This window comes from Armigeres subalbatus, chromosome 3, assembly GCF_024139115.2.
Source record: "Armigeres subalbatus isolate Guangzhou_Male chromosome 3, GZ_Asu_2, whole genome shotgun sequence".
Taxonomy (NCBI): Eukaryota; Metazoa; Arthropoda; class Insecta; order Diptera; family Culicidae; genus Armigeres; species Armigeres subalbatus.
The window spans coordinates 32,170,315-32,188,725 of NC_085141.1; the positions used below are offsets into that span (position 1 = coordinate 32,170,315).

The 18,411-nt window shown below is 41.7% G+C and overlaps 2 protein-coding genes across 2 annotated transcripts in view; one reads left to right on the plus strand and one right to left on the minus strand.

Annotated features, from left to right (window-relative positions):
• Positions 1-11,555, minus strand: part of LOC134227522 (tyrosine-protein phosphatase corkscrew-like) — a 146,683-nt gene extending 135,128 nt beyond the window's left edge. Inside the window, exon 1 of the mRNA XM_062709078.1 lies at positions 10,982-11,555. The gene's annotated coding sequence lies outside the window, so the exon portion shown is untranslated. The remainder of the gene's footprint in view (positions 1-10,981) is intronic.
• A 1,289-nt stretch (positions 11,556-12,844) lies between these two features.
• On the plus strand, positions 12,845-13,530 carry LOC134219584 (uncharacterized). The gene has a single exon (XM_062698358.1). The coding sequence runs from the start codon at positions 13,163-13,165 to the stop codon at positions 13,388-13,390; it is 228 nt and encodes a 75-aa protein (XP_062554342.1). The 5' UTR covers positions 12,845-13,162; the 3' UTR covers positions 13,391-13,530.
• The last annotated feature ends 4,881 nt before the right edge of the window (positions 13,531-18,411 follow it).

Genomic DNA, 18,411 nt, shown 5'->3' on the forward strand with positions numbered 1-18,411 from the left:
CAGAACCTTTTTCGGGAAATCCATTATGGAATCCATTATCTTTGGGAATTCCTCCGGATTCTTTTCTTATAATTTCAATAGAACATTCTTGTAGAAATTCGGTGTTCCTTCAAACATTTCTTAGGAAATTCCTGTGTTCACAAATTATTTTCTTTGCTTTTGATAAATAATACTATGATCGTTCGTTAATTGGGGCACGACCTCACCCCAACTAGCGAATGCCGTTCGCTAATTGGGGCGTTTTGAGAAGCGTCAATATTGTTTACTTTTTGCATTAAACAAAGGGGGCTACGAAATGGTGAGTTGACATCCGGGAAGGGCGCCTAACATAGCTCTGGTCCTCACAAGTTCCAATACTCACGCTTCCACGGGTCGTCCGATGTCAATTGACCGCCAGCTAAGGGTTGCGTACTTAGCTGGTAGTGTAGCCTGGGCACTGTTGTCCTTCTGACATCAGCTAGAGTGAGATGGTGCGTCCTGTGGGGTCTGCCTAGGATGCGGTGGGGTTCGACAGTGGGCTCTGTTGAACTTCTATAAAAAGCTGCATGTGTCCCCAAGCAGGCCCTATCAAAGCGACCATGTGCCGCTCACAGCGCACTAGCCTAGTCCAGGTGTTGGGTGGGACTTTAAACAAATTTGACCCGACTGATCGAGCGTCTGTCCACCAAGGAGGTGCGGCTCCAACAGCGTCTGTTCTGGCATCAAGCGGCTGAGTATGAAATGCTATTCCCCGGAAGCTATACCTAAGATGGCAGCCCCATCCCGGTGGATAGGGAACCTTGGGCCAACAACCTACTGTTCCCGAAACATCAATTTGTTCGAGAATCCGATAATGAAAGAATACGGACTGATTTTACGGCGACGACTCTTAGCGCGAAACAACGGACACGAATAGGAACATGGAACATTTTAACCCTAGCCCAGCAGGGAGATCCTTGAGATACGAGGTGAAAACGCTCCCCGGCATCGCGGAGTTGGCTTCCTACTAAGCGCTCAGGCACACTGTGTGCTTATGAAGTAGGAACCTATTAGTGAAAGATAATCGTTGCCAGATTTAGAACACGGGTCCGAAACCTTACTATAATCCAATGTTATGCGCCAACCGATGCTGCCGATCTGCAAGACAAAGAGAACTTCTACAGTCAACCCAATGTCGTCGTAGATAGAATTCCGAAGGGTGATATCAAGATCTGTTTGGACGACTTCAATGCGAAGATCGGACCCGACAACTCGAAACATGAGCGCATTATGGGACGCCATGGTCTCGGAGAAATGAGCGAAAACGGATAGCTGTTCGCAGAATTTTGTGGTAATAACGACATGGTGATCGGGGATCGCTCTTCCCTCATCGACCGGTTCACACAGTCACGTGGGTCTCCCGTGATGGCTTTACAGAAAATCAAATCGACCACATCTGCATCAGCCGAAAATGGAAACGGAGTCTTCTTGATGTACGGAATAAACGTAGTGCCGATATCGTGTCTGATCATCACCTCCTCATCGGCTAAACAGGCCTGCGCATTGCGCGGATTCGTCGGCAGGAGGAGAGAGTTGGACGTCGGTTCAACACACGCCGACTGGAAGATGCCACGGTGAAACGGTCCTTCGTTGAAGAACTGGAGACGCTGCTGTAGATATTCCGTGGAAGACCAATGGACCGCCATCAAGAATGCCTTCATCGCCACCAGCGAGAACAATCTGGGCGAACTGCACACCCAGATAAAACAATGGATCATCGATGAGACCTGGAGGAAGATAGATTAGCGAAGAGAAGCCACAGCCGCGATAGAGCGATCAAAAACCAGAGGAGCCGAAGCCTTTGCCCGTCAACGATACGCGGCTCTTGAGAAGGAAGTAAAACGCTCATGTCGACGGGACAAGCGAGCGTGGGCAGACTCTCTGGCCGACGAAGGAGAGAGAGCCGCCGCAACCGGGGACATTCGCCTCCTCTACGATATCTCACGCCGCTTAAGCGGGGCGAAGATGAATGCAACGATGCCTGTGAAAGACGCGAATGATCAGTTATTGACCGACCCAACTGACCAGCTGAAACGCTGGTTCGAGCACTTCGAACAACTTTTTCAAGTGCCAGTCAGACCATCACCACCTCGGCATGATCTGCCTAGGATCCGACGTATAACACGAGTCAATACCGAAGCTCCATCACTGCTAGAGATTCAAACAGCCATCCAAAGCATGAAATCGAATAAAATTATCCTAGCCCGGATTCAGGAGAAGATCGATGCGACTCTCCGGCGGCAGCAGGCCAGATTCCGTGCCGGAAGATCCTGTGTGGACCATATTGTCACGCTCCGCATCATTCTGGAGCAGGTCAACGAATTCCAAGAGTCCCTTTACTTGGTATTTTTTCGACCTTTCGACCTCCTCAATCACGCGAATATGTGGGGCGCGTCTCAATCACGCGAATATCTGAGACGCAAGGGGGTTCCTGTGAAAATCACCGGCCTCATCGAAGCACAGTACGAGGCCTTTTCGTGTAGAGTGCTGCACAATGGGGTCCTGTCTGTAGAGTTTGGGACTTCGGGATTTCACACAACCAGCCAATCACACAAACAATACATAATATTATGCGTCCAAGCTCTTCCACTCACCAAGGATAACTGACTCTTCTTTCTGCTTCCCTTGCACCAGGCTACTATGATCTATCCAGACCCTACAATCCCCCCTTGTTTCTATTATATAACCGTGGTATATAATCCTTGTAGGTACTTGATCGGATGGATTCTTACACGTTTCTCTTAGATTCTCACAATCTCTATTTCTTGAATTACCCGATTGATCAGGTGATACAATCTTTTCTTTTTTCAAATGAGTCAGCACTCTTCGATATTATTTCCCAGTCACGCGATCGAATTGTAGTGTCCCGTCTACTTTCGAAGTGCTTTGAATTCTTCTGGGGATTAGTCTGGCTCCAGCTTGTTGTGCTTCTTCATTCTTTTGATCAGAACGCGGTCGCCTACATGGATGTCACTATATAAACCTTTTTTCCGTTGTCTGCATATACTCTTGATTGACTCAGTTTTAATTTCGCCCAGCTGCAATGCAGCAAGGAATAGTACCAGTGGGTTGTAATACCGTTACCATAGAAACAGGTCCGACTTGTTTTTTTTTTCGCATCAGGAAACACAAGTTTGACAAAATCATCTTGCCAACTTACTTTTTTTTCAAACCATCTCATTTGCACTTCATACAATACTACACTAATCATCTTTAACACTTGAACTAATGGACAAAGCTAATGGATAATGGCCACTTCTTTTTTTCTACTTTTGAACCTCGTCGCCAATTGTAGAGTTTGGGACTTCGGGATTTCACACAACCAGCCAATCACACAAACAATACATAATATTATGCGTCCAAGCTCTTCCACTCACCAAGGATAACTGACTCTTCTTTCTGCTTCCCTTGCATCAGGCTACTATGATCTATCCAGACCCTACACTGTCCGACCCTATCCGGGTCGTAGCTGGTGTGAGGCAAGGATGTATTCTATCACCGTTACTGTTCTTCATCGTAATCGATGAGATTCTGGCAGATGCAATTGACCGTGAACCAAACCGCGGGCTGTTATGGCAGCCTATAACCATTGAGCACCTAAACGACTTCGAATTGGCTGATGACGTTGCACTCCTCGCGCAACGGCGCTCTGATATGCAGAGTAAGTTCAACGACCTTGCCGAGCGCTCCTCTTCGGCAGGTTTAGTCATCAACGTGTAACTAATGGAGCAGCCCTCACTTCGGCACACATGAGACTCTCTACTCAAATCCTCAGGGTCGGCATACGCGCTTGATTCTCTCGCAACCAAGAAAACACCTGAATACCAACTTCAGTTAGCAACTTCACCCACTTTATTAAGCATACAGGTACCTTCACTTCTCCCACTTCCTTAACCGTCTATCTCCTTCTCACTACTCTTCTTCTGTTGGCGGGGCCCCTTCTCCGGTCCGCTGACCTGAAGACCGTTCTTCCTACGTTCGCCTCCGTACTGCTTCCGACTCCACGACGATGTTCAGCTGCCTGTCCTTCTCCGCCGAGCTATTTGCGGACGAAATTGACGGTGTCGCGAAGTTCTGAATAAAATGGCGGCGTCCACGGACGATTGGGGGACGTTATGCCGGGGCTGATCCTTATTGGACGTTCGGACCGCTTTCGGGGCAGCTTTCGGATCCTGATACGTATTGTCGAGACGGCAACTGGTCACTACACGTTAGCTGGACTGGTTCAACTGGAACAATCACGGGCAGCTCCGACGTTAAACCCACAAAGAAAAGAGGGGCCTGCGAGCACATTGGGGGAAAGTAAGTAGCGTCTTAATTTTGGAGGGGGTTGGAGTTCTGGTCGAGAGTTTTTACCTGGATGCTTCCACTGTCTCACAAGGCTTCACTTTATTTCCTTCTACTTGTTTATTAAAACTGGTTGTTTTTTAGACGTCTGTCGTGCTTGGATATCGCTTTGAAAATGATTCCAAGCAATGGCGCATATCCTTTCAGAACCCTCGACAAAGCAAACTTCCCCTCCAAGCCTTTTGCTTATCGTGGCGCCTTCTACGCCACCCCCCAATGGCTGTCCAGTTTTCCGTGATCCTGCCACTGGTGGTGAATAGCGGGACTATGTGTGGTGTGGCTGCATCTTTTCCGGTGGGATATGGGTGGCTGTAATGCTTAGCGCATATTCAAATATTGGTTTTGTATAACACACCACTGGTTACAAACGTCAACAAAACCAAATCGTTGGATGTCCAGTTTCACAGTAGGGGCGGGGCTTACGGGCTTAATTTATTAAATACAATAAAGCTACTGTTCGGCGCGCGCGAGCCATTTTGATCGGGATTCCACAGAAGGCGGTTCGACATTCGATGCAGCGGAGCGGACGCAGCAGCACGAAGTGGGTGGCAGTGTGGCAATACTGCAAATTTATTTCAACCTTTGGAGGCTTAGCGAAAAATCATCAAATGGCGGTTGGACAGTTGCAACGCAAGGTGTCGACAAGCGATTGGATGCAGTTAATTATTGGAATGGGAATTGGGAAAAGTAGCTTGGTTGCTGTTAGTGATCCCATCCATTCAAATTTACTGCATTATCTCCCTCTGACGCGTTATCAAATTCGCTATTTACGAATGAGTTTTGTACTTTGAAGAAAGATTATTTCGGATAGTCGGATCAACCTTCTTTTGTATGAAGACCTTTTTAGAGGACACCATCCTCAAAAATGGCCGAAATAAAGGAGAAATAATCAGAATCAGAAGTGGCGTGAAACCAAACGCAAATATATTTATTTGCAATGTTTGATTTTCGCCCGCGATGTAAGCGTACGTGGCAAAGTAAGGATTGTGATGTCCCCGACTGAAAGCCAGTCGAGTGACTTCAGCGGCCGATGAGTCATGTTAATTCCACGGTTAGAGACTCAAATTCCATCCAACTGGGAACAACTATTCGACTTCTTGATTCAGTTGGCCTCCGAGCAGTTTGCTCAATGTTAATAAAACGACACACATTATTATGGCTAATACCATCAATTTCGAATAGCTACGTAGTCCTACGTCACCTTTGCGTACAACCCGATTGAGCTGCGCTTTTGAGTTTTTGTGTTCGATTGCAAAAAATAATCTTATTATATAATAGAAACTTGATTAGTTTCATGCAAAATTTTAATCTGTTCAACTGCAATGCAATACAATACGCTGCCACGGTGCCCCGAAAGACCATTATTATAAAAAAAAAAATGTCCATCAAAACCAAATACAGGGCTCGATTCTTGTAGTAATTCTGCACCTCTGGGTCAATTTTTAAAAATATCCCTGGGAGGAATTTCGAGAAATCTTAATAATTAAGGTTTTTTGAATTTCATAAAATCCATCTTTTAATCCTTACAGACGAGCACTAAAGTAGACTTACAAAACAAAAAGGTTGTTTGTTCAGATTCAATCATCTGTTTTTTCCTGTAAGAATATTGTGTGCAGATTGTTGCTTTAAAAATGAATCTTCACGAAAAAAACAGAAATCGGGACCGATTTGCGATTTGGGCGTAACTTATTTTGTAAACAAACATTGAAAGGTGAATTCCTGCTAAAGCAAGCATTTCATGAGAAAACCACGGTATGGATTAAGCTTTCGTCTACCAGATAAAGGAGTTAGTTTGGGATAAAAACGCAACATTCTCCAGAATCCATGGAACAATATTTGTTTATAAAATAAGTTACGCTCAAATCGCAAATCAGTCCCGAAATCTCGTTTGCATCCTCTGTATATCCTCGTTTCGACCAATAAGTAAAAGTACAAGGTTGGTTGTCCGAGCATTTCTGCAAGATTTTGAAGTCAAAGAAAACTTGTATCCGTCGGTCATCTGTGGAACATGTCGCGTGGCGTGTGTGGAATACAGCAAGGGAGGCACAAGGGTTCCGAAGGTTCTCAGTTACAATCTAAAAAATTCAATCGTCACACGACCACAGGTTATGTGCAAATGTGAAATTTGTGATGCAGCCGGTACACGTGAGGGTAAAAGCAATTTGCCAGGGTTTGAATCCAAGAAACTCAACCGTGGGAGACCCAGATCCAGTCCAGACACAGCGGGTATCGGTGGATGTAAGGCGTTGGCAATTAGTGAAACATGTTACAGCGAATACGGAAGAGGAAAAAGGCACCATTGCACACAATTCACAATTCACATAGAAATTATGTTGAAGGAAGAAGAATTCTCATCGAGTTCTGCGGATGCGGCAGTAGCTGACTATATGCGTACGCCTGGTAAAATGTTTTTTTTTTTTTCAAATTATCACGTAATATTTAAGAATTGATATCTGATCCGTCAAGATGGCAAAGTCATTCTTCGAAATCTTCGTGAGAAACCGTCTGTCTTCAAAGAGGACACCTCTCTTCCAGAAACTTTCAAGAATCTTCGTGCAGATTCTTTGTTGAAGGTTAAAGGCGAGAATAACCTGAGCATGAGGAAAACCATGGGTCAGGGATTGCAGAAATCACTCTCAATAGATATCGAACAACGATAAAAGAGAGGCAAAAACTCCTTCGAATCATAACAAGCCATGAAAACAAAACTATCTCACTTGTATACAAGTTGAAAAAAAAAACTGTTTCGGATAAGTGGCCCCCAGCAAGGGGGTTTGATGAAAAGCATTGTTCTGGCTCATTTATGTTAGGGACCATATTTTATTCTCACAGCTGTGTAAAACAAGTTGAAATGCATCACCAGAACCGGTGCCCCCCGCAATTGGCACTTATTGTCTTATGTAATTTATTCAATATTTATGTGTGATGAAAAGTATTCGAGCATCGGGAGTAAAGATCGAATCAGGGAGAAATTGGTGGAAAGGTACCGACAGCTTAAAGATTTGTTTAAAGTCAAGCAAGTAGTAAAGTTGTCCAGCATCACAGGAAAGATTGGATGCTGGTACGCAAAATAAAGTGTTCGATACCAACAGCTGGAAATGATTTTCTTGTGAAAATTGGAACTGATGGAGGTAGGAGCTTTTTCAAGAACACTTTATCGGTGATTGACTAGCAAATTGGAAATCGGACGAGCAATAAGTTCAAGGATGGTGGTGTAAAAAAAAGTCTTTATCATAGCACTTTCACTAAACCTCGCGGAAAAGTACGAAAATATTTCTCCAATTTGGACAGAACTACTCAAATTGCACGAGCTCAAATACATGGTCGCCAGGGACCTAAAAATTCTAAACATTACAATTGTCATAATGGCGCACTCCAGATGTTCCAGATTTCTGCAGGGAAAGCGGTATAGTAGACCTCTACATAACGGCTTACATAACGAACAAGCTTCCGAGGCCATTCATTCGGATTTCAACGAGATTTAGCAGCGGTACAAAGCACCAATATCATCCCACATTTACAATGATCGGTGTTATTAAGTGCTGTGATCGACTATAACAGCAATCATATGTTTTAGCTTCCAATTCATATTATGTTACATTCCTAGGGATTTTTAAAAAAATTGGCCCATGCAGAATTAGCACAAAAATCGAGTCCTGTATATAGTATTGATGGACATCTTCTTCTTCTTCTATATACATAAAAATGAATTTCTGTCTGTCTGTGCCTTATAGACTCGGAAACTACTGAACCGATCGACGTGAAAATTTGTATGTGGAGGTTTTTGGGGCCGGGGAAGGTTCTTAAGATGGTTCGAGATCCCTCCCCGCTTTGGAAAGGGGGGCTCCCATACAAATGAAACACCAATTTCTTCGTAACTCGAGATCTAATCAGAAAATAAATCAATTTTAGGCGAAACGAAGTTCGTCGGGTCTGCTAGTTTTAAATAAAAACGGTCTTTCGGGGCACCTTTTTTTTTTTTTTTTTTTTTAACTTTATTAATGTGTTTTTTTAATTCTAGGATTAAGTAACTTCGGGGCACCGTGGCTGCTTCTATCCTCGCCTTGTCATCTTCAATGATCTGTTTTCGTTTGTTTTCATCTGCAATCCATTCATACGTCGGGATACTGGAACGCCTCTTCACGATGAGTGAATCCGATAATAGGTTGCCAGCTCTTTCGCTGGTAGATGGACTTGCTATTATTCTTAATAGCCACATCAGATGGATAATGTTTCTTCAACTTCGTTTTTTCTGCTTTCTGTGCAAAGGTAACGCCACCAGAATCTTCAGCACCGGGAGTTGCTGATTTTTTTTATTTAGCCCGGCACCTCGATCGCTTATTGCTTTACTACAGTCTCCTGATCCGCTTTGTTCGTATTTCGTCGTTCTTTTTTCAACGGACAAAGCGGACAAGCCTTTTGTAGATAACTTTCAGACTTATGTACATGTGAAACATTTCGTCTTCCTTCCATCGCAGTGGATCCTCCCTTTACGATGGTTGAAATAAAATATTTCTGAAATATCCTCCTCGATATCCATGTACGTTCCATTCCACGTACTGCAGTGAATAATGGAAATCGTTCACGTATGGTTCGCTTGACTTTTCCAAACTTGGATAACACCGAAGAAAATAGTTCCTCGTCAGAAATCTCCGGTGGGAGGGATATCGTAAATTCTCACATAACGAGAATATTCTCCCGCTACTGATGTGCGGGCCTTCGCTTGTTTGCCGTTTGCATACAAGAACGGGAGCAAATCCTGATTCCTCCGGAAGTTTCTCCAGGAATTCCTACGGTAGTTCCTCCGAATATTCCTCCGGAAGTTCCTCCAGGAATTCCTTTGCAAGTTCCTTCAGGAATTCCTCCGGAAGTTTTTCCAGGATTTCCTCCGGAAGTTTCTTCAGGAATTCCTCCAAAAGTTCTCCAGAAATTCCTCCGGAACTTCATCCAGGATTTCCTGTGGAAGTTTCTCCAGGAATTCTTCCGCAAGTTCCTCCAAGAATTCCTCCGCAAGTTCCTCGAGAAGTTTTTCCACGAATTCCTCCACAAGTTCAACAATCTGGAAGGTCAACAATTTCCCATCCAGGAACCAGGATCTGTAATCTCCCAGAATTCACAAATTCAACTGCTGAACGTGATATAAATTGATGGGAAAATGATGGAAATTGTCAATCTGAAACTTTTTAAAGTGCAGGCTTATCGGAAGAAAAAAAAAGTATCCAGCGTTGAGTATTTTTAAACGTTCTATTGAGTTATTTTTTCTCTTCTCTTTCATCCATTTTTTCTTCTGTTGTCAAAAACAAAGGAGCAAAACGACACATCGTCGCCAGTCCGATACGGTAAGCCAACCTTGAGTTTCTTGCGTGAGGTCGAAATTGAGTGAATTAAACCTCCAGTTGAGTAAATAGAACCTATGCTAAGTACTTTTTTTTTAACATGGGAGTAAAGGCAAACTACTTCGACCCCGTTCAGTTCTTCCGTGTTGGGTCTAGGGAGAAGGAAACGTCCATAATTTCGTCAATGTAATAATGATATCACAATCGCCTCTCCACACCTCGATATTGAAGGGACCATAGAGATAAGGAGAGATCGAGGAATGGGAGGAAAATTAAAATGGGATCGAAAAAAGCGAGTTGCTATGAAAAATTACAACAAAACAAATGTCATTTCTTGTTTTGTGTTTGTTATTGTCCCAATGTGGTCTAGTAGCCTAGAAATTTGAACATATCGACATAGGGAGATATAATCATGGACAAAATATGACCAGAACACATCGAGATAGAGAGATATCGAGAGAGGTTATCAAGATGTAGAAAGCAAAAATGTACGTAGATTGATGGAACCGATCAAACCATCGACATAGGGAGAGATATGGAGATGTAGAACATCGAGGTGTAGAGAGTCGACTGTAACTATTTCAAAAATATATTTTATTAAAAAAAAATTCGTAAAATGAAACTGTTTTTTTAAAGTCACACCCAATAAAAGGGGCCATCCACAAAGTACGTCACGCTCCTCGGGGGGAGGGGGGGGTTCCGAACAGCGTGACGACTCATACAAAAATTTTAGAGGTTTAATACAAAAAGTGTGACAAAGGGGGGAGGGGGGGTCGAAAATCGCCAATTTTTGCGTGACGTACTTTATGGATGTTCCCAAAGCATATCCGAAGGATATTTCAAAAGTTACAGAACAAATCACTTGAAGTGGTACACTCCTGGTCCTAAACTCCACTCCGCTAATTACAATTTTTTGATCAACGGTAGCATGATAGTTACAGAACTTCAGATCAGGTCAAAGGCCCTCGAATTGTCAATTATAATTCATTTTTCAGTAGTAACACGCTTACAAAAGAATAAAACAAAAATGAAACTGAATAGTCTGACAAATTTTTATTGGCGTATTTCTTCAATGATAAATTAGATACCCAGCGTAGCCTTTAGGCATGTAAGGCAAAAATGGACACTTACCAATCTAAAATAATAAATTATACGTATATTTAGAATATACAAAAAGACAGAGTTCGTACAATGTTCCATTTCGTTTCGCGCCCATCCGAACTGTTCCTCTGCGATTTACTAATTTTCTCCGATCACACCCACCCACCACCAACTCTCACCAGGTCACTGCCCGCCCTCTCCCATTGTTTTCTGCATCGCTGCACTGACTGGCTGCTGCTGAGAGGTAAGGAAATTCACATAACCACCGTCTTTATGTTACGATGCTATGCCGTCTTGGCCACTAACTTGAAGCCCGCCCCCAGGGGTCCCCAGCAACACTTTCCTATGGTCACGATTCGAGGGCCGTGCAAGCTTTTGCACGGAACCAGTATCGGAAATGGGGTCGCAATTGTACACCCGCGTGTCACGCACGACTACTTGGATCAAAACACACCGACGACGGACGACGCGTTCACTTTTTCGCGACGATTTGCATCGAAGGTGGCGACAAACGAAACGGCACACAATAAACGACAACGGACACGACGGCAACAACCCAAATCGGAATCTACGACAACGGAACGGCACCAAAAGCAGCCATGTTTGCGCTGGCAATTTTTTTTATGGCGGACGACACTCGAAACTCGACTTCTATTTTCTCTGTTTCGTTTTCCATTCGCTTCTGTTCGCTGATTGTGTGTTGTGTTGTTGGGGTCTTTCTCTTCTCCCCTTTTCTGATTGCGCTTCGAATGCCTTTCGGTGTGAAATTTTGACGTTTTGCGTGTGGTGGAATGTCACGCTTTGCGCATAAAAACTTAACGATTTGTTGACAATATAGTATTTTTCAACTGAACGAAAGGTTCGCATCTTTACTAGCGTTACCTCACGAACGAAAACTCTACAAAAAACTAAACACTCGATCGGAATAGACGAATCCAAGTAAAAATAAGAAGAAGACACACGACGGTGTTAACTTTGACAGATCCTACAGCTCAGCATAGGGAGATCATTTTAAAATGCTTATAAAAAATTCTAGACAAATTGTAATTAAAATCTGATTGATGTACGTTACGGAAAAAGTTCCGAACTGTCAAAGTTAACACCGTCGTGTGTCTTCTTCTTATTTTTACTTGGATTCGTCTATAAGAAATAAAGGAAATAATCCGCAGCCAATAGTGATTTCATTCCATTCAATTGAAAAAAGTTAAAAGTTTTTAATTCATTCAATCGTCAAGCACAGCACTTTTTCATTTTTCGAAACATAAATATTAATTAAATCAAAGCCTATAACCTATAAAATATGAGTTCATTAGGAAATTTAAGCCCAAATACATAAATTAAGTCAAATAATGGACTGGACTAAACTAAATTTATCAGAATTACGACCAACTTAATACAATGTTAATTTGGTTTTAGATTAAACTCAAAAAAGATGAAAATTATTCAAAATTAGGCTGTTTTATATATTTTACTTCTACACATTTCAAGACAAAATTTTCAAAACGACTTATCTGCTTTTGTAAACAAAGATTCAAACGACGATTTGACAAATCTGATAGCTCTCCCACGCAAACCAACACCATCAACAAGTAGCGGAAACCTTCACCTACCTATTGGTGGTGCTGGTTTGCGTGGGAGAGCTATCAGATTCGTCAAATCGTCGTTTGAATCAAGATTTTTTTATGTACAGGTTATCCGACTTGTCAAAATCCCCAACTCAGCCATCTTGGATTTTTGTATGGAATTTATGCTCGTTTATTTACGTTTTGCACTGAAAATTTATGTTTCCCCCCCGCGCTGGTTATTCCCATCTACTGACGAAGTCATATAACCTGTACATAAAAAAAAATCTTGGTTTGAATCTTTGTTTACAAAAACAGATAAGTCGTTTTGAAAATTTTGTCTTGATTTCTCATTTTCTTTAGCAAACTCTACACGTCCCTGCATCAGCGCTGCGCTGTGTGATGGCAGCAACATAAATCAATCAGCTGGTTGTCATCGTTGTCATCCACGGTATACAGAAAACAAGGTAGGCTCGTTAGAAAAATGACACTTCGAATGTGACGCATATTTTATCGCCACATGTTGGAGTACAAAAGTAAGCATGCTGCGACCGTAGAGCATCGTCTCGGTCCAGCTTGTGCGAAGATAGCAGTGACGTCACATGATTACATTCAAACTGAATGTTTACATACGTGATGAGGCTGCCTTGTTTTTTGTATGCCGTGGTTGTCATCGTTGTCATGCTCTCATAAAGCAGCATAAAATAATACGATCGAATCGAGTGAAGTTTCGTATCAAAAACACCAGAAATCTTCCTCATCACAAGGGCTGAGAACGGATCCACGCAACTACGAGCGATGAAGAAACAAGCGAAAAATCTGCTCCTGGACAAACTGCACCGAGGCGTCGTGTACACCTGCATGGGACTCACGTTGTACGGAACGTACCTGCTCGGCCACCGGGTCTATCGTCACTTCACCGTCATCAAACCGGCTATTCTGGCGGAAGAAAAGAGAATGTTAGAAGCCGGTGCTGGGTCGGGTCCGACCGTAACCCTGGACACTGCTCCCACGCTGAAGACGTAGGGGTATGAATTTTCGAACCATTACGCTGAGTGAGTGTGTGCGCGCGCGGGATGTGTTTCAGATAGGATAATTTTGTGTTGCTGATGTAGGCTTTCGGAGAATAAATTACGTAACTAAGGTGCATAATTGCGTTAAGATTCCGGGGTTTGTTTTCTATAAACTAATGTGAATTCCCTGAACCTAAAAAAGTCCTACGTCAATATATTATAGTTATTTGAATTTTGTTAAGCAAAGTTGTTTATGAAAAGTAGTCCGTATACTTGAGTAAGCTGCATGTTACACAAAGACAACAATATTCTACTCGAAGTCACGAGTCGATGATTGGTCCTGAAAAGGGATTACATTTAATGAATGAATTATTGGCAGTGGCTGATTTTCCAACCGCCGCTGCCACATTCAGGCGCTATTATAGCAGGGGGAATGACGGCTTTGGCAGGTTTTGTTCTATTATTGGCAGGGTTTTTTTATGACTGACTATGCTCAAATTTGGAGTAAACATTCCATATCAAAGAATATTGTGGCCAAATTTCAAAAAATTTGGTCGACAAAAACCCCCTAACAATAATAGAACAAAACCTGCCAAAGCCGTCTTTCCCCCTATATGCGCAAAATAGCCAGCATGATTAAATACTAGCCCATATGAATAAACTGAGTAAATACTCTTTGCTCAAATCTCTGTGAATATTTACACTTCGACCTCTGTGAATATTCACAGAGATTTGAGTAAAGAGTATTTACTCAGGTTTATTCATATATGGGCTACTATCCAGTATTTTGCGCTCGGTAATGGCGGCCAAGTGAGTGCCTTTATGACATTCAAGAGGTAGAAAATATTTACATATTTTAATCAAGTAGGCTTCGATTTAATGAAAAATTTGGCACTCATCACCTCAGCCTTGAGCCAATAATTTTGTTTCTGAAAAGTCAAAAACACTTTTTTCCTGGATTTGTTTATTATTTTCTACAATTCTGCCCCATTTTTAATATGGATTTTTATTTTCTAGCTGAATCTTGTAATATCAACGCACCCTCTGACCATGTGCTATCTGCGTTGTATTTAAATACATACCGCTGAGCGATACGTCTACCGGGCAACACGTCCGGTGTGCACTGCACTAAGATCTCCTTAGATGCATCCGGACCGAGATCTTACTTAAGGCTCCGAAGAGTCCCGTTTCGTTGTGATATGTTGCCATAAAATAGAAATTTATGCACTTGCTTTTCTAATCTACGGGAATATTTAAATTTACTAATGATATTGATTATTCACGATGTATCTAAATATGTGACAAGTAAATTCATTCATCGATCAGATTAGAACGAGCTCAGTGCAATTAAAATATAAACGCAATACTTATCTGCAATTCACAGAAGATGTTGGGATTGTCCTTGAAGTATGTAATCACGTTGTTAACACAGACTTCCTGTATTGACGGTGGTTGTTATGAATATGAATACCACTGCTGATACCGGAACTATGAGATTTTCTTCATCATTGGTCGTCTAGAAAGAGGTAGATAAAAGAATTGGGCCGCTTTAACTCGCCGGCCCGCAAAAGTAAGTAATTAATCTTACTGCAAAGACAAAAATACAGTTCTAATAAATCTTATTAATGGTTATCATACATGATATTTAATATAACTGATATTTAATTTAACTAAAAACATATCCTCAATACTTAATAAAACGATAACTGTATATTAGGGTGGCTCAAATTAGTATGGGAAAAACTTTTTTCAATTTTTTTGATGGGCCGCCCTCTTATTCGGTTCTATTCGATGCCCTGATGCTCTGGACAAAATTTCAGCCAAATCGGTCAACGTTTGGGCGGTGCTAAACTTGTTGGAAGTTTATATGCAAAAATGCATACAGAAACATCCAAAAACAGTGAATTGCAGTTATACGGTACAACTTACGATAAAGAACTATGATACTCATTCAGCTTAGCTTAGCTTAGCTTAGACTGACTGTACATAACAATGGTTGCTACTCCGTGATTGATCAGAACTGGTGCAAATTGCACTACGATCCAAGTAAATAGTGGTTGGGATTTACCAACTATTCTCGAAGTGCACGTTTCAGCAGCTCACAAATATTGATCAATAACGGCGCCGGCCAAGTCCTTACAGTCAGTTGGGAAACGGAGGGAATGTGAGTGTGTGGTAATTGTTGCTACTAGAGACCGAGAATACCTCTGCATCTCCACATTTACCACGGGAAGGAAGTAGTGTTAGTTGGGTGGGGTAATCAGTAACATAGATCAGGATTCACCATAGAAAGTGATGTGACCTATGAAACTTCTACACAGCAGTATTAGCATTTCCTTATTTGTTCAATTGTTCATTCTTCGCGAGAATAAACAATCAATCGCTCAAAGTGAGCGATTGTTCATTTGAATTTCGGATTAGGCGCCCGCGTTATCATTTCATTAACGTAAGAAAAGTAAAAAAGAAACGGGATTGAAAATAATTGGTAGTAAACGGAAAGCTAATGTTATTCAGCAACCCTTATTTTATCTCTATTTGACGTTAAGTAAGAATGTAAATTTACGTTCATTTTACATGTCGTTTATTTTGCATTACATTCGCGCGCGTGTGTGTGTCACTTGCCTTGACCAGTATACCGTAATCAGGATCTCACTGGTATTAATCCTGATGTGCCGGTTGGCACTCGTGTTGGGCTTGTGCGCTTTGAGCGGCACACGGTCGCTTCCCAGTCTACATAAAATCGCACATGGTGCAATACAAGATGCTAAATTGGAGACGATATACATACATGTTGTGTGGAAAAGTATCTCTATCGCCTGCACTTCAGCATCCTACACGACACCATATACACGTTCATGTGTTGACTGGGTTTGATAGGGCCTGCTTATGGACACATGCAGCTTTTTGTAGAGGTTTAACAGAGCCCACTGTCAAACCCCACCACATCCTAGGCAGGCCCCCTAACTCGCAGTGGCCATGGGGAGGGGTCGTCAAGCCCTTGGACATAGTCCCTGCTGCCCCTGATAAAGAACTATGATACTCATTCAGATCATAAATAATTTAATACAGAATGTTATGCTGAAAACCGCGAGAAGATTAGAGTTTGCCCAGCTAAGTTATTAGCATTTCTGTGAAGTGGGGTTTGAGCAAATTTCGTTTCTTTTACCTTTGAAAAGAAATAAATTCACCCCTACAACACTGCAGTAAAATGCTAATATCTTTGCGTAATAAACTCTAATCTTCTCGCGGTTTTCAGCATTACATTTTGTATTTAATTCTAAATGAACTGAATTAGTATCATGGTTCTTGATCGTAAATTGTGTTGTCCAACTGCAAATCACTGTTTTTGGATGTTTCTGCATACATTTTTCCATATAAACTTCCAACGAGTTTAGCATTGCCCAAACGTTGACCGATTTGGCTGAAATTTTGTCCAGAGCATCAGGGCATCAAATAGAACCGAATAAAAGGGCGGCCCATCAAAAATTTTGAAAAAGTGTTTTTGAGCCACCCTACTGTATATAGTTTCTATTATTGTTCATACATACCTACTATTCAATCTATGATTACAAATCTCATAAATTAATTCAGTTCCTAACTAAAAGGTTATCCTCAACGCTTTGGCTGTCAATAGTCTCCACAATATGAACCCTGAAGGTTATAACCACAGACAAACAGACGTAACACTTCCCATTTCCACATCGTTCACGTGTGCGTCGCAGCATGCGTGAAAAAATAAAAATGACAGTTGTGCGTTGCTTCCGTATCGAATGGTGTGCCCTTGAAAACGCGAGTACTTGGAAAATTGGATTCCGTCAGGAGTGACCTTAACTAAATTAGCTAATAGTATAACTTATTTTGCCACGCACCAATTTCAGTATACGAATCAAATTCCTAGAAGTTAGGTTTTCAGCATTACTTAGCGCAAGAGAGGGTTTAAACTCTGCGTTAAACTGCATTTTATTCGCCGATTCAGGGCGTTATCATGAGTGATCAGCACTCATGGAACACATTGTTTAACGCGAATGTTAGCCGGGTTCGATCAAAAGTGTAAGATTTAGTGTAATTGGTTTAATTATTTTTATTTTTTAGGCATCAAACGTTAGGAGCATGTTTTCAGCGTCGCACAGCCCAGGAGAGGGTGTAAGCTCACAACGGTTGTAGGCAGTCCTCGATTGGGGTCCTGTGGGTCGCATGTAGTGGCTGTGCTCGGGGCAGTTATGTGTTGAAAGCGGTTTCGGGGCAGTATGATTGAGTTTTAATATATAAACAGATGTAGGATTGAACACAGTTATAACACACAGACACAGACACAAAACTGTGGTTTTTATATAAAAGTGGTATATATAAAAAACAATTTGGTTTTTCGTATGAAAGAGCACATTTTTAGGACTCCCTCCCCCTTTAAGAGTTACGTAATATTTGAACATTCCCTAATATATGCTAATTAAACATCAATTAAATGTTATTAACTCTTATTTGTGTTAATATATACTTAAAGCACATGATTGGATAAATGCGTACTCTTACCCCACCCGATGCGCACTTTTACCCCACCGGTGGGGTAAGAGTGCGTTTTTCACTTGTCTTGCAATAAGGGTTCTACTAAAACGAATCTCAATAATTTCAATATTTTTTCCACTGGGTAGCATAAAGGAAGAGTATATGAATCGTCGACACTGATTTAATATGCAGAAGCTTGCTTCATAAGGGCCACATGATCGATTGAAAACTAAGTGCGTACTCTTGCCCCACTCTACTCTATAGGAATATGGAGTATTTTGGCATCAATAGCAATAGATGGCAGAAGAGTTGTTTCTCAAATGGTTTGTCCCTAAATTGCTTGTGGCTTACGAATTCTTCAGCTATGAATAATTCATTAATGAAAACAAACCAATGAGGTTTTTTGACTTTTGGAAAGCAAAACTATAGATTCAAAACAGAGCAAGTGAGTGCCAACATGTTTCTATAAAGCGAAGCCTACGTTGATTAAAATATGTAAATATTTTCTACCTCTTGAATGCCAGAAGGGCA